Source organism: Saimiri boliviensis, chromosome 16 (genome assembly GCF_048565385.1).
Source record: "Saimiri boliviensis isolate mSaiBol1 chromosome 16, mSaiBol1.pri, whole genome shotgun sequence".
NCBI classification, from domain to species: Eukaryota; Metazoa; Chordata; class Mammalia; order Primates; family Cebidae; genus Saimiri; species Saimiri boliviensis.
This window is the reverse complement of record NC_133464.1, coordinates 63,531,157-63,555,052: the sequence shown is the minus strand read 5'-3', so window position 1 is coordinate 63,555,052 and position 23,896 is coordinate 63,531,157. Positions and strand designations below refer to the sequence as shown.

The 23,896-nt window shown below is 43.6% G+C and overlaps 1 protein-coding gene across 7 annotated transcripts in view; it reads right to left on the bottom strand.

The window, feature by feature from the left end:
• Positions 1-129: 129 nt before the first annotated feature.
• The window catches only part of RUBCNL (rubicon like autophagy enhancer), a 68,997-nt gene continuing 45,230 nt past the window's right edge, over positions 130-23,896 (bottom strand). For 4 of the 7 annotated variants that reach the window (XM_074387731.1, XM_074387729.1, XM_074387728.1 and 1 more), the window contains exon 14: positions 130-22,782. In XM_074387731.1, the coding sequence (XP_074243832.1) occupies positions 22,601-22,782 (182 nt within the window). In that variant the 3' untranslated portion in view covers positions 130-22,600. Of the gene's footprint in view, positions 23,616-23,896 lie in introns of all 7 variants that reach the window. The other 3 variants (XM_074387732.1, XM_074387734.1, XM_074387733.1) reach the window with 2 other exon arrangements.

Here is a 23,896-nt window from a genome sequence, read left to right as displayed (position 1 = left end):
TCTTTACATATAATATAATTAACTTATATATAAGAATATAAATTATTTTATTATAAATCATAATTATGAATTAATAATCCATTAATTAATGCATGGATTAATTATTAACTAGATGTTTAAAAGTGTTTTTAACCAAAACCAAACAATGCTAGGAGAATAATCTGGGCAGAAGAGACATCGAGTATGAAGGCCATAAAATGGGACAAGCTAGATACCTCCCAGGATATGAGAGAGGCCAGCATGGCTGGAACTAGGTAAGCAGGGCAGGGTAGAGGAAAACGAGGTTGGAGGGGCTGAAATACATAGGGAGATTGAAGATTGATGAGGAGAATGCACAAGTTTCAAGATATCAAGGGCTCAGAAATCTCAAATCACCTGAGTGAGGAGAGAAGAGTGAATGGGCTGGAGGTAGGAGGATGGTGCTCAGATGGTGGGAGGCTTGGAGTTGAGGTTTCAGAGGTGATGAAATGATTAGTGATGACAATGTCACAATTTCAGGAGTGTGTGATTGCAGGAGTGCATGGATGAGGCGTATGGAGAAACAAAATACTGTAGGAAGGAGGCTGAGAAAGTAGAAGGCAGGGAAGGGGTAGGTCACCCACACGGGTGCAGGGTCTGGATAAGCCTAACAAGTTGCTGGTACAGCAGGCACGTTGGTTGACCACAGAGCCACCTTTCCCACCACCTACCACACCTGCTGCCTGATCTAACTCTGACTCCTCGTCTTCAGCTTCCACGAGTGAATAGGAGTTCAGATACATACGTAAGCCTTAATGGTAACATGCATAAGCTTCAAGAGGCAGCATTGTGTGAGGGGACAAGAACACTGGCCCCAGGTAGGCTGGAGGCTGGGTAATGGGCCACGTGGTTCTCTTCCCATGGGACTTTCACATTTGCAGTGAGCTTCCTAAACTCACCAATGGTATGTTTATATTCCTTTTTTGGAAATGGTGACAGCTAAGCCTCATGCCTGTATTTGAAACAAGGCGAAATCATGATGGTACACGTAGATGTAGAAGAAGATAAAAGCATACGTCAGGCTCAGAAACTCTTAGAATACAAGGGGACTCTCTGAGGGGTCATAGGTCCTGGGAAGGAGGTACCTGTTTAGACTAACTATGCCTGTGACAGGCAAAGGGGTTGTCTTAGTCCATTTGGGCTGCTATAATAAATATGATATATGGAGTGACTTATAAGCAAGAAACATTTATTTCTCACAGTTCTAGAGGCTGGGAAGTCCAAGATCAAGGCACTGACAGATTCCATGTTGGGTGAGGGGCCATTTCCTGGCTCATAAATGTTGCCTTCTAGCTGTGTCCTCACATGGTGGTATAAAGGGACAGGGCAGCTCTCCAGAACCTCTATTAAACACACACTCATCTCAGAATCACCTACCAATGACTTCACTTCCGGTGACCATTGCCTTGTGGGTTAAGATTTCAACATATGAATTTTCAGGGGACATAAACATTATATATCCATCAGATATAACCTCTCATTTGTCCAAAAAGGGAACTGGATTTCAAAGAGGTTAAATAATTTGCCCAAGATCATTCACTTGCCGAAGTGGCAGAAGCAGGATTTGACCCAGGCCCACTGGATTCCAAACATGTGATCTTCACCATTCCCTGGCAATAACAGGAGGAAAAATACTTCCACTGAGTTTTAGAGGCTGAGTAAAATTATCCAGAAAAAGGAAGAAAAAGTAAGTGGTGGAGAAAGTGGCACCAGGCAGAGGGAGCCCAGGAATGGGCAGAGCCGAGAAGGTAAGAAAGTGTGATGCGTCTGGGTGCTGGCAAAGGCCACACACAGTGACCAGTATGTTCCCAACATGACACGTGTTCTCCCCTCCAAGCAAGTGAGCTCTTCCCTCCTTCCAGAATTCCTCCCTGTCAGCCTTTAGCTCAATAACTTTTCATTATTCTTCAAAATTTATTTCAAGTGTTAATTTTTCCAGGTTTTCTCAAAGGCCTGGGAATTGGCTGGGGCACTTTACACTCCAACAAGGTGTTGGTCTGCATTTTCTCTGCAGGAGAAAGATGAGAGAATATAAGAAGCTGTGTCCCCCTGCATATAGAAGGATACAGCCTTACTTCTATGAGATTCCTTTCAAGAATACAACATGACTGCCACCATGAGGAAACATCAGGAAAACCCAGATTGAAGGGCCTTCTGCAAAACAACTTGTATCTCAAAATAAAAGAAAGAAAAACCAGGGATCTGACCCACATTAAAGGAGATTAAAGGGTTATAACAAAAAAAAAATGCGAAATGTGATTTTAAATAAATTTAGAATGAGGACGCAAGTGGCAAATTTGGAATAATGTATAGATTTTTAAAAACAATACTATCATATAAGTGTTAATTTTCTGATTTTGATCACTAAAGTCTCAATATGTAAAAAAATGTCCTTATCTTTCAGAAATACCCATTGAAATAGAAAAATATTTGGAGGTAAAGAAACTTCATCTCTGTATCCTACACTCAGGCATCTCAGAAGTATAAATATGCGCACATATACACACACAGAGAAGTTCACATGAATGTGAACATTTGTACTACCCAACAATGAGAACACATGGACACAGAGAGGGGAGCACTACACACTGGGGTCTGTTGGGGGGAAATGGGGGAGGGACGGGGGTGGGGAGGTGGGAAGAGATAGCATGGGGAGAAATGACAGATACAGGTGAGGGGAAGGAAGGCAGCAAACCACACTGCCATGTGTGTACCTATGCAACAATCTTGCATGTTCTTCACATCTACCCCAAAACCTAAAATGCAATTAAAAAAAAAAAAGATTCAACGCAACCCTATCAAAATATCAGTGACATCCTTTACAGAAATAGAAAAGAAATTCTAAAATTTGTATGGAACCACAAAAGACCCTGAATAACCAAAGCAATCGTGAACAAAATGAACAAAGCTGGAGACATCACACTACCACATTTCAAACCATACTACTTATCGGTAGCAAGAAAAACAGCATAGTATTGGCGTAACAACAAACACATAGACCAATGGAATAGAGAACCTGAAAATTAATCCATGTCTCTATAGCCCATGGATTTTTGACAAGGATACCAAGAACATTCACTGGAGAAAGGACAGTCTCTTCAACAAATTGTGCTGGGAAAACAGAATATCCATATGCAGATGAAAGAAACTAGATACCGACCTACCTCTCACCTTGCACATAAATCAACTCAAAATGGATCAAAGACCTGAATGTAAGACCTGAAACTATAAAACTACTAGAAGAAAACAATGGTGAACCAGTTCAGGACATTGATCTGGGAAAAGATATGAATAAGGTCTCAAAAGCACAGGTAACAAAAGCAAGAATAAACATCTGAGATTCTATTATACTAAAAAGCTTCTGTATAGCAAAGGAAACAATCAACAGAGTGAAGAGACAGCCTACAGAATGGAATACAATATTTGCAAACGATTCATTGACAGGGGGTTAATATCCAGAATATACAAGGAACTCAAACATCTCAACAGCAAAAATTCCCAAACGATTCAGTTAATAAATGAGTAAACAATCTCAACAGACTTTTGCTCGAAAGGCATAAAAATGGACGACAAATATATGAAAAAGTGTTTAACATCACTACATATCAAACCCACAGTGAAGCATCATCTCACCCCAGTTAGGATAACTATTATTGAAAAAACAGAAAATAAATGCTGGCGCGGATGAGGAGAAAAGGGAACTTACATATCCTGTTGGTGGGAGTGGAAACTAGTCCAACCACTGTGGAGAAAAGTGTAGCGGTGCCCCAAAAAACTACAAATAGAACTACCATATGATCCAGCAGTCTCACTACTGGGTATTTATTCCAAGGAAAGGAAATCAGTATATTGCTGAGACGTCTGCACTTCCACGTTTATTGCAGCACTTTTCACAATAGCTGAGATACGGAATTAACCTGGGTGTACAATAGCAGATAAAGAAAGAAAATGTGCCATGTATACATAATGGAATACTATTCAGCCACAAAAAGGAATGAAACCCTGTCATCTGTGGTAACATAGATGGGAGTGGAGGACATTATGTTAAGTGAAATAAACCATAAACAGAAAGTTAAGTTAAATACCGCATGTTCTCACTAATGTGTGGAAGCTTAAAATGTTGATCTTATAGAAGTAGAAAGCAGAACAGAGGATACCAGTAGCTGCGAAGAATAAAGGGAAGGAAGGGATGGGAAGAGATTTGTTAAAGGATGCAAAACTCCAGCTATACAGGAAGAACACGCTCTAGTGTTCTATACCATTGTAGAATCACTGTAGTTAACAATACTGTCTCACACAGCTAGAAGGATATTAAATGTTCCCAATGCAAAGAAATGATAAATGTTTGAGATTATGGATATGCTAATTTCCCTGATCTGATCACTATATATTGCATGTATCACATCATTATGTGCCCCCAAAGTATATACTAGCATGTGTAAATTATTTTTAATTCAAAACAAATCCATCAGTTATAAAAAACGTTAGCAGTACCTTCAAAGGTCTAGAGTGCCTCTCTCTCTCTTTTTCTCACACACAGAGACACAGACACACACATATATACACCTCAGTGCCTTCTTTTCATTTCAGCCTGGCACTGCTGTTAACACTTTTGTTGCATTTTTATACCCAGAAAGATGGTGTTTCTGTCCTACCTTTCAACTCCACGGAGGATGCATGTGAAGTCGCTTGTCCTGGGACTCTGCTGATTTTGTAAGTCGTCCTCACCTGGTCCACATTTACCCACCTGTGGCTTATAACTGCAACATCTGATGATGGTGTCTTCCAGCTCTAAAATCCGTGGTTCCGCAGTTCATGAGAAATTGGACCCTTAGTCCCTTAGACACAAGCAAAGCTTCCCGGTCTTTGAACTGCAAACATTTTGAGGCAAAGCTGTGTCACCAGTGCCCTCTTGTGGGAAGATTTGAAACCCACAGCACTTTGAAATTACAAAATCGTAGCAACACTCAGATAATGACTAATGTTTAATTGAGGGCTTACTAAATGTTGGGTGCTGATCTACAGACATCACACACGTTACCTAATTTAACCCTCAGAACATCCTTATGCAATAGCTGGTGCAGTTACTATTACTTTTTCTTTCTTTTTTTCCCAGATGGAGTCTCGCTGTCACCCAGGCTGAAGCGCAGTGGTGCGATCTCCGCTCACTACAGCCTCCGCCTCCAGGGTTCAATCGATTCTCCTGCCTCAGCCTCCCTCACTGCTGGGATTACAGGCGCCCTCCACCACACCTAATTTTGTATTTTTGGTAGAGACAGGGTTTCACCACGTTGGCCAGGCTGGTCTTGAACTCCTGACCTCAAGTGATCTGCCCACCTTGGCCTCCCAAAGTGCAGGGATTACAGGTGTGAGCCACCGTGCCCAGCCCATTACTGCTACTTCAGAACTGAGGAAACTGAGGAACCAGAGGCTGAAGTGACGTGGCTGTAGTCCCACAGCTAGCAGATCACAGAACCATACAGAACAAGCAGTGCGATCTGGAACTGTATTCAGAACCCAACATTATACTTCATCATCAGAGGAAAACTCCTCTGAAGGATTTTTCAAATGCAAAAGATCCGAGAGATCATCTAGCCAGCATTTCCTCAAATGGCTCTCCATCAAGGGACATTCGCACGATGATTATAAGGGTATATGCACCTGCTGGTGGGGCAGAGGGGAAGTAATTGAAGAAATCTGAGAAACAATGGGTCAAATAAAATTTACTGTAATACTTTTCCATGTCATTATTCTTTTTAAAACTATTTAATTGACAAAGATTGTATATGTTCAAGGCGTACAGCATGATGATTGAATACATAGTGTAATGGTTATCACAATCAAATTATGAACACATCCCTCACTCTCATACTTTACATTAGATCCCAAGACCTGTTCATCTTATCATTGACAGTTTGTGCCCTTTGACCAACATCTCCCCATTTTCCCCACACCCCAGCCAATGGCAACCGCCATTCTCCTCTCTTCTATGAGTTCTACTATTTTAGAGTCCACATATAAGTGAAATCATACAGTATTTATCTTCCTGTGTCTGACATTTCAGTTGGCATAATGTCCTCCTGGTTCATTTATGTTGTCACAAATGGCAGGATTTCCTTTTTAATGGTTGAATAATATTTTACTGTGTGTGTGCATAGATAGATATCTTGTTTGGCAAGGTGTCTGATAAGGTCTTTGGCCTACTTTTTTATTATTATTATTTTTGAGATAGAATCTTGCTCTGTTGCCCAGGCTGGAGTGCAGTGGTGTGATCTCAGCTCATTGCAACCTCCGTCTCCTGAGTTCAAGCGATTCTCCTGCCTCAGCCTCCTGAGTAGCTGGGATTACAGAAACGTACCACCATGCCCAGCTAATTTTGTATTTTTAATACAAAATTATTGTATTAAATAATTAATACAATATTAATTGTATTAATATTAATTGTTGGTCGGGCTGGTCTCGAACTCCTGACCTCATGATCTACCCGCCTTGGATTATAGGTGTGAGCCACTGCTCCCAGTCGCCTCATTTTAAAAGTTAATTATATTAAATTGACTTTAAAAATCACATTTTTCCCTTCTTTTTTATGGTCAACTATTCCAGTGTGTGTAAGATTCCTGCTAGCATCTAGTGGATAGAGGCTACAGATGCTATGTGCACAATGCATCCGCAGCAGTGCATGTGTGTGCACTGGTGTGCACATGGCGTCCACAGCAGTGTGTGTGTGTGCACTGGTGTGCACATGGCATCCACAGCAGTGCATGTGTGTGCACTAGTGTGCACATGGTGTTCACAGCAGTGCGTGTGTGTGTGCACTGGTGTGCACATGGCATCCACAGCAGTGTGTGTACACTGGTGTGCACATGGTGTCCACAGCAGTGCATGTGTGTGCACTAGTGTGCACATGGCATCCGCAGCAGTGCATGTGTGTGTGTGCACTAGTGTGCACATGGCATCCACAGCAGTGTGTGTGCACTGATGTGCACATGGTGTCCACAGCAGTGCATGTGTGTGCACTGGTGTGCACATGGTGTCCACAGCAGTGCGTGTGTGTGTGTGTGTGCGCGCACTGGTGTGCACATGGCATCCATAGCCTCTATCCACTAGATGCTAGCAGGAGTCTTCCCTCCCCAAATATGACAACCACAAATGTCTCCAGACATTGCCAAATGTCCTCTGAGGGGCTAAAGTGCCCCTGGTTGAAAACCAAGGCATTAGGCCATAGAACTCTTTTTTCTTTCGGAGTAACTCAAAGAACTAATGTCCCCATTTTGTGAACGCCTTTGTCCTCATCATACAGGTGAGGAAAGGGAAGCCAGGGAAGTGAGGAGATGTGCCTATGTTAGTCATGTAACCTGAGTGATGCAGGTAAGAGCCATGTTGTCCAAACAAACCCTTGCCCTTTGATCTTCAACCCTACTCTAGCTTCTTTTGGGTGACACTGACAATGTAGGCTGAGGTGGGCTCTGGAGGTGGCTCTCACTCAGCTCCATGGAACCCTGCCTTTGTCACTGGTTCTCTTCACAGACATTCAAGTATTTACTCCTTCCTTCCTTCCCTCCCTCCTTCATTTCCCTCCTTCCCTTCTTTGCTCCTTCCTTCCTTCCTCTCTTCCTTTCTCTCCTTTCCTTCTTCCTTCCTCCCTCCCTCTTTTCCCTTCTCTCCTTCCTTTGTTCTCTCTCACTTTCTTTCTCTCTCATTGATGTAATTCACTCAAAGCACCTAGATACTCAATGAAGGAAAGACCAGTTCACGGCTGACCCCAGGAGTCAAGATCTTACTGTAAGAGATTTCTGTTTTTCAACCAAAAGCAAGAGAGCAGCTAAGTTCAGAAAAAGTCCATCTTCCTTATATGTTTTCTGAGAATGCTGGTGTTTGGGGCCAAAGTTGGCTTGTCACATCTCTTCTTCCTGAAGAGCTTTTGGAATGAGGCCATATTTCCACTCACTGAGGCTGATTTGAGTGTGGAACTGGGACTGGGGTGTTAAAGATAGGAGGTCAGATAAATGCATGCTGTGCTTTCTGAGCATGTTCTAGCAGAGGCTGAACCCTGGAGCTGGTTTCCTTAGCAGCTGGGGCTTAGACTAGGTGCAAATTCAGGTCTTTCCATGCCTCTCAATGTGCTTTCTGTACAGTCCATTCTAGAAGCAGTGACACACCATACGCCTCTCTCAGTCCACTCTGACTTCAGGTTTCTACTTCCCAGATACCACCCTGGGGAAAGTAAGGAGGTATCAGTGGCCGGCTGCTCTTGGCCTAGGGCAGTGAGCACTTGGGGCTCTGGAAGGCCGTCTTCACCCCTGAAGCACACGCACAATGTTGGCATTAGCTGTCACTCTTACCATGCTCAACAAGTGCAGACCTTGCAGGTGAAAACATTCACAACCTGCAAAATGCCATTGAAAAGTTATCTGCTAATTGGCACCCCAGAAACGTGTAGAGATTTCTTTAGTGAGGACATTAGGAAAGTGATTTGCAACCACCAAATGCCACATTTTTCTGACTTTCAGTTCTGAGCCCCATCTCTTTTAGCCTTAGAAGAGAGAGCTGAGGTGATCTGAACATGTTTGTTTCTGTGACTATTTGTTTGTGGGTAGAAATGAGAGATGCAGGATGTGGGTAACTGCAGGGGCAGCTGTGTGTGTGTGTGTAGGAAGGACATGATGGATGGATCCCTCAGCTGAACTTAGTTTACCCTGATTCTTTAACGAGATCCCCTGTGGTTACAATTAGGACTTTGCTTGCTAGATGACAGAAATGTTCTATATTGCCAGGCACAGTGGCTCACACCTGTAATCCCAGCACTTTGGGAGCCTGAGGCAGGCGGATCATTTGAGGTCACGGGTTCGTGACCAGCCTGGCCAACATGGCAAAACCCTGTCTCTACTAAAAATACAAAAATTAGCCAGGCGTGGTGGTGGGTGCCTGTAATCCCAGCTACTCTGGAGGCTCAGGCATGAGAATTGCTTGAACCCTGGAGGTGGAGGTTACAGTGAGCCGAGATCCTACCACTGCACTCCAGCCTGGGCAACACAATGAGACTTTGTTGAAAAGAAAAGAAAGGAAAAGAAAGAAAAGAAAAGAAGAAAGGAAGGAAAGAAAAAAAGAGAAAGAAAAAGAAAAAAGAAGGAAATGTTCTATATCTTAACTGGAGAGTACACATGGGTGTATAACTCTGTCAAAACTTCATCAAACAATACAACACTTAAAATGGTTATATTTTATTATATTCAAGTTATACTTCAATACAGTTGATTTTTTTTTGAAGTTCTCTATGTGATTTCTGAAGAAAGTCACTTGGAAATCTACATGGACATTATGAAAACTTGTTGGAGAATAAATTGTATGTAATTAGAGTATCCCATTTTAGAGTTTACAGGGTGATTACGGCAAGATGTGCTTTCTTTCACTATTGCTTTGCCTATTACAGAATTTCATGTAGACAGATTCATTCAGCATGTTCTTTTTTGCTCTGGCTTTCGGATTTATCAGCACTTTGTTCTTTTTAATGCCAGTAGTATCCTATTATACAAATAAAACAAGGTTGGTTTATTCATTCTGTTAATGGACTTTGGGTTTTTTTCCAGTTCTTTTGGATAAATATGTAGGAGTGGAATTTCTAGGTCATATGGTGAGTGTATGTTTAACTTTGTAAGGAACTGTCAAACTGTTTCCCAAAGTGTCTGAACCATTTGGTATTTCCACCAGCGATGCATGAAGTCCTATTACTCCAAATCCTCACCAGCATTTGGTATTGTCAATCTTTTAAGTTGTGCACCTTTGAGAGGGTGTGCAGTGGTATCTCACTGCAGCACATGCAGAACTTTGAAGTTCAAAAAGTAGAAAGAGAACATGCAAGAAAGTATAGAAGTCAGGTTAAGCTGATGAGTATTACCATGGTCTGCATTATGCTGAGCTAAAATAATTGCTTTCCAAAAATTTGTCAGTCTGGACAGGGAGAGAGAATCAAGGACTTGTGGAGTTTTCACTGGGCTGCTGGCCCAACTGATGGTTCACCCCTTATCTTGGGGCAGGTTCAGGAAGGATTCTGATTGAGATAAGGAAAATCAACCTACAGAGTTCAGATTTGGCTAGTCAGTCCCACAGGCATGTAAGCCAATTCCTTGCAATCAATCAATAAACAAACAAATGAACGTGTGTGTGTGTGTGTGTGTGTGTGTGTGTGTGTGTGTCCTACTGGGTCTGTTTCTCTGACAGAACCCTGACTGACTCTAGGAAAACAGCCTGTTGCATGGCAAGACTGACGCCATCTTGAAGTGGCACTGCCATGATGACAGAATTTGACTCCTGCAGACCAAGGTGTTCTTCAGTAAGGTCTTTAAACAATGCCTATGGCATAGATAATTCCTCATAAAGATGCTCATCTAACCTCTCCAGTGGTCATTAGTCTGAGATGTGGCTTGGCACGGTGGCTCACGCCTATAATCCTAGTACTTTGGGAGGCCGAGGCAGGTAGATCACGAGGTCAAGAGACTGAGACAATCCTGGCCAACATGGTGAAACCCCTCTCTACTAAAAATACAAAAATTAGCTGGGCGTGGTGGCATGCACCTATAGTCCCAGCTACTCAGTAGGCTGATGCAGGAGAATCATTTGAACCCCAGAGATGGAGGTTGCAGTGAGCCAAGATCAGGCCACTGCACTCCAGCCTGGCAACAGTGAGACTCTGCCTCAAAAAAAAAAAAAAAAAAAAAAAAAAAAAAAAGTCTGAGACGTAATCAGCTGCATGTGTCTCTACCTTAAAAGATTGCTATGTAAATGATACTTTTTGGAGGGCAGGCATGAAGATTTACTGTCTCACGGCTGTCCAAGACATTGCTTCTGTTCATAAGTCCCTATTACATGCTTCTGAGAAACTAGATTTGTCAGCCTCTTTCTTCAGCCTCTCAGTACCTTTGGGGGTTGGTTCGCATAGACCTGCACACCATGAACCAGTGACCAAGAGCAGCTTTCTATGCAACCGACCTCATTTTCCTTTTTTACTCCCTTACATATCTGGTGGTTAGCGACGTCACAGCATCAGATAAGGCAGGCCCTAGCACAGATGTCAGCCAAGCCACTGGGGACAAATTGAGATTTTACCTTTAACTTGATTTTAATGTCAAATCCAAATCTGAGTTTCAATCATAAATCTTTAAGAAAAAGATGAAAAAATAAGTGAAAAATGGGCCACAGAACAGGCAACACTCAAAATAATGTTCTATGAACATATGATAAGATGCTAAATCTCATGTGTAAAGAAAGAAATGTGAATTACATCAGTAACATATCATTTGTCATCAACGGCAAAGGTTTCAACGAATGATGGTAAATATGTGTGGTTTAGCATATGTCAATTATACCTCAATAAAGCTGCAAAAAGCAAAATTTTTTTAAAAAGGTGTGGTGTTCGGGACATTGCTGCCAAGTGGAAATTCTCAGTCACAATCAGACAGTGTATTAATTGATTCATCATTAGGGAAGGTAATTTGGAAATATTTATGAAGACGTTAATTATACTCACATTTTGACCTAGCAGTTCCTTTTTCTAGAATAAATCTTATGACAAAATTTTAACCTGGTACCAAAGAAGTAGCTAGAAAGAAATATAAGAAGTAAAGAAGAGAGAAAGAAAGAAAAGAGGCCAGACAGGCCGGGCGCGGTGGCTCATGCCTGTAATCCCAGCACTTTGGGAGGCCGAGGCGGGTGGATCACGAGGTCGAGAGATCGAGACCATCCTGGTCAACATGGTGAAACCCCGTCTCTACTAAAAATACAAAAAATTAGCTGGGCACGGTGGCACGTGCCTGTAATCCCAGCTACTCAGGAGGCTGAGGCAGGAGAATTGCCTAAACCCAGGAGGCGGAGGTTGCGGTGAGCCGAGATCGCGCCATTGCACTCCAGCCTGGGTAACAAGAGCGAAACTCCGTCTCAAAAAAAAAAAAAAAAAAAAGAAAGAAAGAAAGAAAAGAGGCCAGACATAGTAGTTCACGCCTGTAATCTCAGAACTTTGAGGGGCCAAGGTAGGTGAATCATTGAAGGCCAGGAGTTCCAGACCAGCCTGGCCAACATGGCGAAACTCTATCTTTACTAAAAATATAAAAATTAGCCTCGCATGGTAGTGGGCACCTGGAGTCCCAGCTACTTGGAAGGCTGAGGCAGAGAATCACTTAAAGCCAGGAGGCAGAGGTTGCAGTGTGCTGAGATTGTGCTGCTGCACCTCAGCCTGGGTGACAGAGCAAGGCTCTGTCTCAAAAACAAAACAAAACAAAACAAAAAACAGAAAAGAAAGAAAGAACAGAAAAGCACATCCTAAGGAATTAATTAGACCCATGAATAAAGCGAGAGGTATCATATTATACCTTTATACTAGCAAAAAAATATTAAGGTATTATAACAGCAAAATATTTGGACAAAAATTAGATTAGTCATGTGAATTACGATAGAACCACAGAATAGAATAGAATACAGGCATTAAAGTCACTAAGCAGAGCTATTCAAACTGACATGAAAAGATATCCAAAAATACGACTGAGTGGGAAAAGCAGTTTACATAATAGAATTTGCTGAGTAATCCCCTTTTTAACAGGTGTAGGAGAACAACTAACAAACCTCATACATGTTCAAAGGTTTGGAAACATGAACAACTTTTATAATCAGAAATAATAATACATTACTTTTCCACTTAGAGAAAAATTAAAATAAATAACAAGAAATAAATATGGTCCTCCTTCAAGGGGCTTACGTGGGAAGCTTCTTTCAGCAGAAAGCAGCTACAATTAAGCAGAAATTTAACGGAAGCTCTATTAATTTAGGATGTCCTGAGGCTCTACATGACCCCCAAGAAAAATATCTCTCAGGGGTGATTTCTAGGAATAATTGCATCTCTCCTGATTTTAAAAGGTCTGATCTTTATCTCAGGGGCTTGAATCACATAACTGAGAGTACTGCTCTCCACATTAGCTGTGAGAAAGTTCAAGGCCAAATTGATGCTCCCGTTAGTGAAGGTAAAGCGTCTTGCACTTGCACTTTGTATTCTGACATTTCCCCTGAATTCATAGTATATTTTCTTCTCTTATCTTTATCCTGATTTTCTCACTTATTTTTACCTTAATCAATGATTCATTCATTCAATGAGATATAGAGAGTAGCTGGTATGTGCCAGAGGAACGTATGTGTGTAGCTGGTATGTGCCAGAGGAACGTATGTGTGTAGCTGGCATGTGCCAGAGGAACGTATGTGTGTAGCTGGCATGTGCCAGAGGAACGTATGTGTGTAGCTGGCATGTGCCAGAGGAACGTATGTGTGTAGCTGGCATGTGCCAGAGGAACGTATGTGTGTAGCTGGCATGTGCCAGAGGAACGTATGTGTGTAGCTGGCATGTGCCAGAGGAACGTATGTGTGTAGCTGGCATGTGCCAGAGGAACGTATGTGTGTAGCTGGCATGTGCCAGAGGAACGTATGTGTGTAGCTGGCATGTGCCAGAGGAACGTATGTGTGTAGCTGGTATGTACCAGAGGAATGTATGTATGTAGCTGGTATGTGCCAAATGAATGAACTGCGTGTGGCCTCAATTTAGAGGCGACTGAGGGCAGTCGTTGTCAGAAGGGAGCAAACAAGAGAACTGTAATTTGTGTTACAAGCTACAATGAAAAATAATCATGTTGACTTGGAGACATGTAGAAACAAGAGCCACTGAGTCGAGGGGGAGGGTAGGGGAGCTGAGCTGAGCTCTAAGGTTGGGATGCAACCCAACATTTGAAGATGAGAAGCCATGGGAAGGAACAGAAAACAGCGTCTTCTGAGATAGGAGTTCAATGCCTTCTAAAAATAGAGTGAAAATCCATGTGGGTAGAACGTAGCAACCCCATGGGGCTTGGAGAGCTTTCAGGTTAGTGGACACATCAAGGCGCTGGGAGGGTGCTGTACCCCGGGAGAGAGTGGAAGAGCTGTGCCCTCCAACATATTCCGCCCTATGCATCGCTTCCATTGGGCTGCTTCTGAGTTATACCTTTTATAATAAACTGGCTACTATAGGTACTTTTCTGAGCTCTGATTCATCCTAGTAAATTATTGAACCTGAAACTGGGGAGGCTTGTGAGAACCTGCAACTTTGTAGCCAAATTAGACAGCAATGTGAGCAGCCTGGCACTCAATACTTGGGTCTGGCAACTGAAGTGAGGGCAGTCTTTGGGGCTGGGTGCTTAGACCTATGCATTCCAACACTAACTCCAAGTAGTTAGTGCCAGCATTGAATTAAACTGTAGGACACCTGGCCGGTGTCCTGAGAGGAGAATTGGTCACTGGTGTGGAAAACCCCCGCACGTTTGGTGTCAGAAGCGTTGTGAGTAAAAATGTTTAGAGAGATACCCTCAAAAACCTTCTAGGGGAGGCAGACTAATAATCAGTAAAAATGTGTAATAGTATAAATCTATACAAGGTATAAAAAATAATAAAGCAGGCTGGGCACAGTGGCTCACGCCTTAATCCCAGCACTTTGAGAGGCCAAGGCGAACAGGGTCACCAGGTCAGGAGTTTGAGAACAGCCTCGCCAAGATAGTGAAACCCTGTCTCTACTAAAAAGTACAAAAAATTAGCTGGGTGTGGTGGTGGGCGCCTGTCATCCCAGCCACTTGATAGGCTGAGGCAGGAGAATTGCTTGAACCTGGCAGGCAGAGGTTGCAGTGAGCTGAGACTCCAGCCCGGACTACAGTGAGAGATTCTGTCTCAAAAAATAAATAAATGAAATAACTAAAATAATAATAACAAATCACAAAGAGTAACTAATACTGAGAAGAGCTGGAGAACAAGGCTTAGCTTCGCAGAGGACGATGACGAAGAACGAACAGGTGTTTTCCAGGCTGATAAAGAGGAAGGACTTCCCCTTATATGTTTTCTTTTTCATTTTAATGGCACAATCCTTGGTTGATGCTTTGAAATACCAACCAAAAATTCAGTAGAAGCACCTCTGCAGCTTTATGATGGTCTGCTAATTGTAACAGCTAGAAACAGTGAAAAGGCATGTAAATGCAGACTCACTTCTATTCAAAAAAGATGTGTTTTGTTCTCACCAGACCAGATACGACCTTAAACTGGATGAGGGGCCCTCAGAGATCAACACTGCCTGTGCTGGGGCAAGGCAAGGGCATGCCTCTCTCGGCCACGTGCTTCCTCCTCCGCACTTCCTTCTTCTCACTCTATCCATTCCCCCAGGCTGTGAACCTGAGCAGGGAGTGCAGCCTGCCCCTTCTCACCAGGAGTCAAAGATGCTTCAGTCTGAAAAACCCAACCGAAACCGCAAAGAAAGCCGACGTAGATAAGGCTGTGTGCGTGTACTTGGACGTGTGTGCACACACCTCTGTCCCTCGGCATATGTTACCCTGGTGGCTGTGGACGGGAACCAGGCTCTTGGAAAATTCCCCCCCCCGCCATTTTAAAAAAAATCTGTCAGAGTTCACAGTTAAAAGAAAGAGTCATCTGCTCCAGTTGCTTTAAGCAGAATAGGGATTGGTAGAAAGGACGTCAGGAACTTCCAGAACAGCAAGCAAGATAAAGAGCCATGCTTGGAAAGAATGTGAAATGAGGAGCCTACAGCTGCCAGAACCTCAGGCACAATCAGACCAAGGCTATGTCCCTGGAATGGGTGCTCCTCAGCACCCCCTCCCTGTCTCACAAGCTCCTGATGTCAGAACCGCTGGGATGCATCCAATCCGTGGTTCCTGGGTCGCCTGCCAGTCCCCTGGCTGCAAAAAAAAACGTCAGAGAAGGAAGAAGACTGGAAATTTTTGCATTTATGGCAGGACGTGGCCTTGACTCCCAGCAAGAATCACCAGATTGAAATTTCCCAAAAGTAGGAAGGAAATTTAGATGCTTGGCAGGGGGGAAACAATCACTCACTTCACCCCCATCAATACTGTAAAGTAAAAATGTGAGACAAATCTGCAGGTAAGTTTGGAACAAAGACTAAGAGGAGAAAGAATTGAGGAATATTTTTAAAATAGCCACGATTTATGTAGGTACAAAACCATTTATCCTCGCCGCAGCAATCTGGCTTCCTTTCTCGTTATTGCACGACAATCTCATCATCAGCATATTTGACTTAACCACAATTTAATCAAAAGCTTGCAGGAAAAAAAAGAGAAGGAGAAAAAACACACAAAAAAGAAAGCAGACTATGCTGCGGGAAGAGGAGACAAGAGCACGTGGTCCCCTGTGGGGTTCTTGGTCACCACAATCATGTACAATGCCACCATGAGCATGAAAATAGCATCTGAAGACAATTTTTAAAAATTCAACAAATGCAAGCCAACCACTTTTTCTGATGTTCAAGTGTTAAAACAGCAATCTATTCCAAAGTAAGGCACAGCCTTGTTTTGCTGGACTTACTAAGCCTCCATATGTTTATCTCCCATGTGGCAGCTGCTTAAGAGGTTTTAAAGGGTAACTTTCTAGCAAGTAATTTTTAATCCAACTTTAGAACTTACAGCCCCCAGCACTGAGTGACACTCCCAGTGAGGTGAGAGTCCACAGCAGTCCTTCTTGTAACGCGGTTTTGTAAATACTAGCCTCAGAACAGCCTCCCTGCCACAATTCTATCTCTATCTTCCACGCCATCACCAGACTTAACTTTCTAAAGGCACAAACATAGTAGTCCCCTGTCAAAAGTGCTTCTGAGACAGTGAAACATAAAGGTGAGGCATAGTGCAATGGTTACGAGTGTAAGCTTAACCACAATAATAAAATTAAAAGACTGTGAGCCTGAGCTTCCTGTAAAACTGGCAGCCTGCATCCTGGTCAACATGGTGAAACCCCATCTCTACTAAAAATACAAAACATTAGCTGGGCATGGTGGCACGTGCCTGTAATCCCAGCTACTCAGGAGGCTGAGGCAGGAGGATTGCCTGAACCCAGGAGGCGGAGGTTGCGGTGAGCCGTGATCGCGCCATTGCACTCCAGCCTGGGTAACAAGAGCGAAACTCCGTCTCAAAAAAACAAAACAAAACAAAACAAAACAAAACAAAACAAAAAAACTGGCAGCCTGAACATATGTCTACTTTTGCATACTGCTAAAGTCCCTCTAAAGCAATGGTAGAAAGACAGCTCAAAAACAACAATTAAGGAATTCTTTTATAGACATAAACTTACAAGGACAGAAAGGACGAGGGAGGAAACATCAGCAACAAAACGTTGGGAGCCGGAATGTCAGCGGAGGTGCTGTAGCTGACGGCATCATCCTAACCCTACCTCCCTTTTCTGCCTTTTTTTCTCCTCTGTAGGGAACCGGAAGGGAGCAGCTACTGAAATCCCACATGGACCCACACGGACCCAGCTGGCTGGAGGGGCTAGGGGCAGGGGCCTGGCATGGGGCATCGGCTCAGCTCTGCCCTTCGCTTTGGACATCTGGACACTAGAGCAGAGAAAGCATGGCATATGGTCATCAGCTTCAGGCTCAGGGGGAGAGAAGGTGGTTAATAGAGGAAGTTAACCTAACTGGAATCAGGTTTGGTCAGAAAAAGGCAACAAATTCTGCCTGTGTTCGTGTTTGTAATGTATATGCATATGGAGAGTGTTCCCTAGCATCTACCTTTGGGAGACTTCTCCAGGGGCTCCTAGGACTACCCTGCAAGGGAATGGGAGGGTCTGGTGTCATTTGTGGTACGCAGCCTGACCCACGCTCCTGCCCCCATGGTGTGAGGAAGACTACTTACTGTAGCATTCTTATAGGTCATGCTTTAGAACCAAGTCAGAGCCTGAGGAGGAGCTGGAATCAGAAGGTGATTCTGACTGTTTAGTACCGTCAGCTTTGGAGGCTGCAAGGTTCTAGAGTCGGCACTGGGTCAGGTTCATACCTGTGCTTCCTGAGCAAGGCTGATAGTCAGTGATAGATTGTTCAATTGTCTTCAACTCAGAATTGCTGGATACATGAGATCACTCAAGAAGTGAAGATGCAGAAGATGGGTGATGGAGACCTAGAAATTGTGGTCAGTCTTCCAGTACCAGGAGAGCTTTGTGGGGATGTACACACATCAGCATGCTCAGTTGGCCATGGCCACCAAGAGCAGCTCCCTGGGGAAAATGACTGGCCAAGAAAGTGGCACGTGCTCTGGGACTGGTCAGGACATGGTCAGAATGTCACGTTAGCTTACAGGCCACCGTGAATGGCCATAGCGCAGGAAAGGTGTCTACCAGCTTTCTATAGAGTTCAGGGTTGGAAGAAACATGTAAATATCACACAGGACATATATACAGTAAAAACTTACTTGAATGTCTCAAGTTCAGTCTAACTGGGTGCCTGTATTTTTATTTGCCCAATTTGGCAACCCTACTAGGCTGTGCCACTCCCACACTGATTCTCTCATCCAAAGATGGGGCTCTGGGAAGCTCAGACAAAATGTGGCCAATCCGGACTCTGACAACCAGAGAAGGTTGGCAGGGAGGTGGCTCTGAGGAAATCCAGTAGCAACTGACATGCGCTCTGGGGGTGGAAATAACCAGAATTAGGTTTTCATTAGCACGAGCACCAGAAGAGAGTAACTGTCCTAAGCTACGTCTCTGTGTGCTGTACATTACAGCAATTTCACTTCCATTATCTTAGACTCACACAATCGCCTTGCAAGGTAGGTGTTATGCACCACTTTCCAGATCAGGAAGCCCAGATGCAGAGATTAAATGATCTGTCCAAAGTCACCCCACTTGAAAGTGTCTAAACCACCCTTTCCATGTAGGTTTCCTGACTGTTAACTGTCCACTCTACATTCTCATCACCCATGGGCCAAAACTATCACCCTTTCCTCCCCATGACAAGTGATCAAATGGGAAAGAGTCCCTTAGAAAAGTTGATGTTATTTTTATGGAAGACTCTACCATGAAGGCAGGAACACAGCAGGTTGAGAAAAGAGGGGGCAGCCCTGGGAAGAGAGAAGGCTGGAAGCAGAGGTAGAGGCCAGAAAAAGTGCAAGGAAGGGCTGGGGGTAGTGGCTCACATCTGTAATCCCAGCACTTTGGGAAGCTGAGGCAGGCAGATCACAAGGTCAGGAGTTCGAGACCAGCCTGGCCAACATGGCGAAATCCCATCTCTGCCAATAGTAGAAAAAAATTAGCTTCACGTGGTGGTGCATGCCTGTGGTCCCAGCTACTCGGGAGGCTGAGGCAGGAGAATCATTTGAACCCAGGAGGTGGAGGTTGCAGTGAGTCGAGATCATGCCAACTGCACTCCAGCCTGGGTGACAGAGGCAGACCCTGTCTCAATAAAAAAAAGTGCAATGAAAAAATACACAATTTGCTTAATGTTATGTGGTTAAGCTCTTTAAGCCTCAGTCTCCTCAGCTGGGAGAGCTGCCCAGACGTGCAAGGATGCAGAAACTCTCATTTTCTCCATTTGTGCTGAGGCTTCCCAATCGTGTCTGCAGCCTGCTACCTCAGCACCCCTCACAAAAGCACTATTTTAGTTTCTAGTGAAGTGAAAAAGGGGAACGACAGTTTCCCTTCCCAAACCAGTTGAGAAATTATTTAAAGATAGAGATCCTTAAATGCTCGGTTTAAGGAAGCATGCTTCTAAAGGAGGTTGACAAATGACACAGTGTAGTTCTTTACTTCACCCTCTCTGGGCGATGACTTCAGGAAAGCTTTGTGCAGGTGGCATCTGGCGGATGCTAAGCCAGCCAAGCAGGCTCAGACCTGGGGGCAGAAACTGGCTCATACCTGTAATCCCAGCACTTTGGGAGGCTGAGGCAAGTGGATCACCTGAGGTCAGGAGCTCGAGACCAGTGTGACCAACATGGTGAAACCCCATCTCTACTAAAAATACAACAATTAACCAGGCGTGGTGGCGGGTGCCTGTAATCCCGGCTACCCAGGAGGCCAAGATAGGAGAATCTCTTGAACCCAGGAGGCAGAAGTTGAAGTCAGCTGAGATCACACCACTGCACTCCAGTCTAGGTGACAGAGCAAGACTCTGTCTCAAAAAACAAACAAACAAACAAACAAAAAGAATAGGAATTTATTCTCTCATAATTCTCAATGCCAGAAGTTTGAAATCAAAGGGTCAGCCATGCTGGTTTTCTTTGAAGGCTCTGAGGAAGAACCTGCCCCCTGCCTCTCTCCAGCTTCTGGTGGTCACCAGCAATCCCTGATGCCCTGATGCTCCTTAGCATGTAGATGCATCACCCCAACCTCTGCTTTTGCTCTTCCCTGTATCTTCTCTGCGCTCTCAATTTCCCTTTTTTTATTATAAGGACACCAGCCACTAGATCAAAACTCATCCTAATGCAGAATGTCCTCATCCTAACTTAACCACATCTGCAAAGACCCTGGTTCCAAACAGGTCACAGTACAGACACCTGGAGTTAGACCTTTAACATATCCTTTCATGGGACACAACTCAACCCACAGCAGTAGCTATTGTTCTAATCCTTGTATTACAGATTAAACTGAAACCCAGAGAGTAACTTACCCAGAGACACAGAAAATAGGGGGTATGACTCATTTTCATACCTAACGGGTGTTTCATTTTCATTTCTAATCCTCATCTCAACCGCATGAAGTCATATCCCTCATTTTACAAGCGGAGGCTCAGATAATTTAAATGGCTTTTCCAGTCTCTGAGTCTCTTTGTGATGCTATAAAGGAATACCTGAGGCTGGGTGATTTATAAAGAAAAGAGGTTAATTTGGCTCATGGTTCTGCGGGCTGTACAAGCATGGCACCAACATCTGCTTCTGTGAGGACTTCTAGCTGCTTCCACTCATAGTAGTGTGTGCAGAGACATCATGGAAAGAGAGGAGGCAAAGAGAGGGCAGGAGAGGCCAGGCTCTTTAAAACAACCAGCTCTTATGGGAACTACGAGTGAGAACTCACTCATTACCGCAAAGACAGCACCGAGCTATTCGGAAGGGATCCCCCACCTGACCCAAACACCTCTTCTCAGGCCCAGCGTCGGCACTGGGCTCAGATTTCAGCATGAGGTTTGGAGGAGTCAAACAAACCAAACTAGAGCAGCCAGAGTCACCATGGGTAGGCAGAAAGTGGTGTATCTGGGATCTAATCTGAAGTCCCGGCCAATAATTCTCACCCAGGTCAACACACCAGAACGTCTTTGGGATAGCTTGCTAGCTTGCCCCTCCTCATCCTATAGGCACTGCCTCGAGATGGTGCAACTTCCTCCCTGCAGTTGAGAATCATGACTGTAAATGACACATTACTGGCATTGTCCATGCGAAGAGTGAAGAGGCAGAAAATGAATCACTGACCTTTACAGCACTGCAACTGATGCCTCACAGTGGGTGACGGTCTGACCAAGCATTCACCTTCCTGCTGGCAGCCAAGGAAGAGTTGAACAGAAAACCCATACAATCAAGAAAACCCACTAAAGAGCTGTATATGCCACAACTAATGACTTCCCTATGGGGTGCTATACGGGCTGAAGATCACTTCCATAACAGACGCCTTCCTAGGAAGAAGCCTCTATTATCACATTGGAGAGGAACAAAGTCTCAGATAAATCCCATACTGCAGTTGTTTAAATAACCTCATTCTTCCTTAAAAAAAAAAAAAAAAAAAAAAAACCAAAAGCGTCACTTCCTGGCAACTGCTGTGCACTCTTCTTTAATATCAAAGATACGTAACACACATACACACACACTCATGCTCACCAGTGCCTTACAAACATAGACGCCCCGAGCACAGAGCCCTTCAACCAATGCTCCAGCGACAGCAGCTGACTTAAATCAACACTGATGTGCGAAAACAGCCCAGTGCTGCTTCTGCAGGTTCGAGCAACACTTACCAGTTAAAGTCGTTTTTACTCCTTTGTCTCAAAAAGACACCACAAAAGAAGCAGAGGCTAGGCATGGGCTTTGGAGGCAGGTGGACTGGAATGCCAACCCCAGCTCCATCATGCACTTTCTGTGGGAATCTAGGAAAGTTATTTCTCTTCTCTAGGCCTCAATTTCCTTACCTGCAAATGGAGATACAGACGTTTACCTCAGAAAGGTATGTGAACATACCACCCTCACCCTTGATTCCTAACAGAGAATATGAGCAATGGGCAAGACTGAAACATTGTTTGGAATCTAGTTCTATTTATCCTATGTGTCTATACATCTATATTACTTTAAAAAAGGTCTGACTTAAATAATGAATGTGAGCACAGTTCTGGCAGAGACATCGAGGATGAGAAAACAATGAACAGAATGAGAAGAGTGAATGAAAAGAGACTGACGGAAGTCATTCATTTTTTTCATGTGCTCAGTACTATCCCATTGAATAAAACACACATACACACAGCTGGATGGGGTTGGGGACACCCTGTCCTGTTGTCCTTGTGTCCCTGTTGCCTGCCTGTGCTGTCTGAGAAAATCAAGGTTGGTTTAGTTAGGGCATGTGAACCTCAGGGAACGTTATACCCAAACCCTAGGTTGAAAACCATTCAGTCTAAAGATAAAACATGAAGGGACCCAGCCTCAAGGCCCCTTTCTCAAGTAGGAGCAAGTATATAGAAAGTAGAAGAAAAAAATAGGCTCACGTGTTCCAGGAAAACATATAAGAACTATTAGGAAAAAGGAATTCATAAAGGTTTTGTGATTCATTTAACCTTATTAGTCAATGTGTATGATTTTAATGTTGTCACTAGAATCACACTGTTCATTAAGAGTATTTTCCCCAGTTTGTTTAAAGCTGAAAATACCTTATGTTCATTTTGACATGTATAAAGCAAGATCCTCAAAAGCAGGGATGGAGTTCTACTCACTTCTGCCTCCCTTGACACTGCAGTGGGTGGAACAGAGACAACAAATACAGGTTCAATTTGTGCCATCTGAAAGAGAGCCATCTAGAGGCACCTGCTTCAAACTGCACTTCAACTGGTCCTACATGCCCTGCTAAGCAACTCAAACTCATCACAAAATAAATCTGCAGAAGAAATGTGTACTCTTTATTCAAACTCTGGAGTAAATAAAATGTGTCAGATTGACACAATCACAAAATGGCATTTAAATGGAGGTCTGTCTCTAATGAAATAAAAGCCAGAGCAAACAGATTTGGGGTCATATTTTTGTTCACTGTAAGTACCAATCAGTCTCATCAAACAAGTTTTAGAGGAAGAGAATTTGAGTAATTCATCTTGTCAGTTACAATTCTCCCTCTCTCTCTCTCTCTCTCACACACACACACACACACACACACACACAAAATGGCTCAACATCAGTTCAACATAATTATTCAAATACAAAAGTATAAAAAACTCTTAGAAAAACCAATAGCAGCCAAAACACAGGACATTTGTAAACAAAACCACTATTGATCCCGTGCCTAATCACAGAATCTGCATTCTTGTGAAATATTAAGCATATACAACAAAGAGAATATTGACCATCTTTTTCCTTAATATACAATATCTGGTATCTAAAACAATGTCACCAATAATAGACACAAATTGGGGTAATCATAAGGCATGTTGAGCAGTCTTTTTCACAATACTCAGAGGCATCATGTTGCTGCAGAGGGCACACTTTCCAGAAGTTTTCTCCTAGCTGTGATCCTCGCACAGCGGGGGCACTCGGAGGACCGGAAGCACTGTTTGTGAAAGCAAGCCCTGCACACTGCAAGCAAGGAAGACAGCCGTCAGCAAACAGGCTATCTTGTTTACTCACATTTCTGCAGACACTCATCTACATCCTAAGGAGGGAGGGGATCTGAATCCAGAACCCAGAATCTTCTAAAAAGAAATCAGCCGGCTGAAACTCACAAGGATTACTACTCTCCCAACAGGTCATGAGCAGAAGGCTCAGAGAGCCTGATGTAACGGATGCTGCAAACCTCCTGGATCTGCCCAAGCACCGGGGCAGGCGCTTCCCCAGCTGCCAAGAGAGCTGGTGGCTGC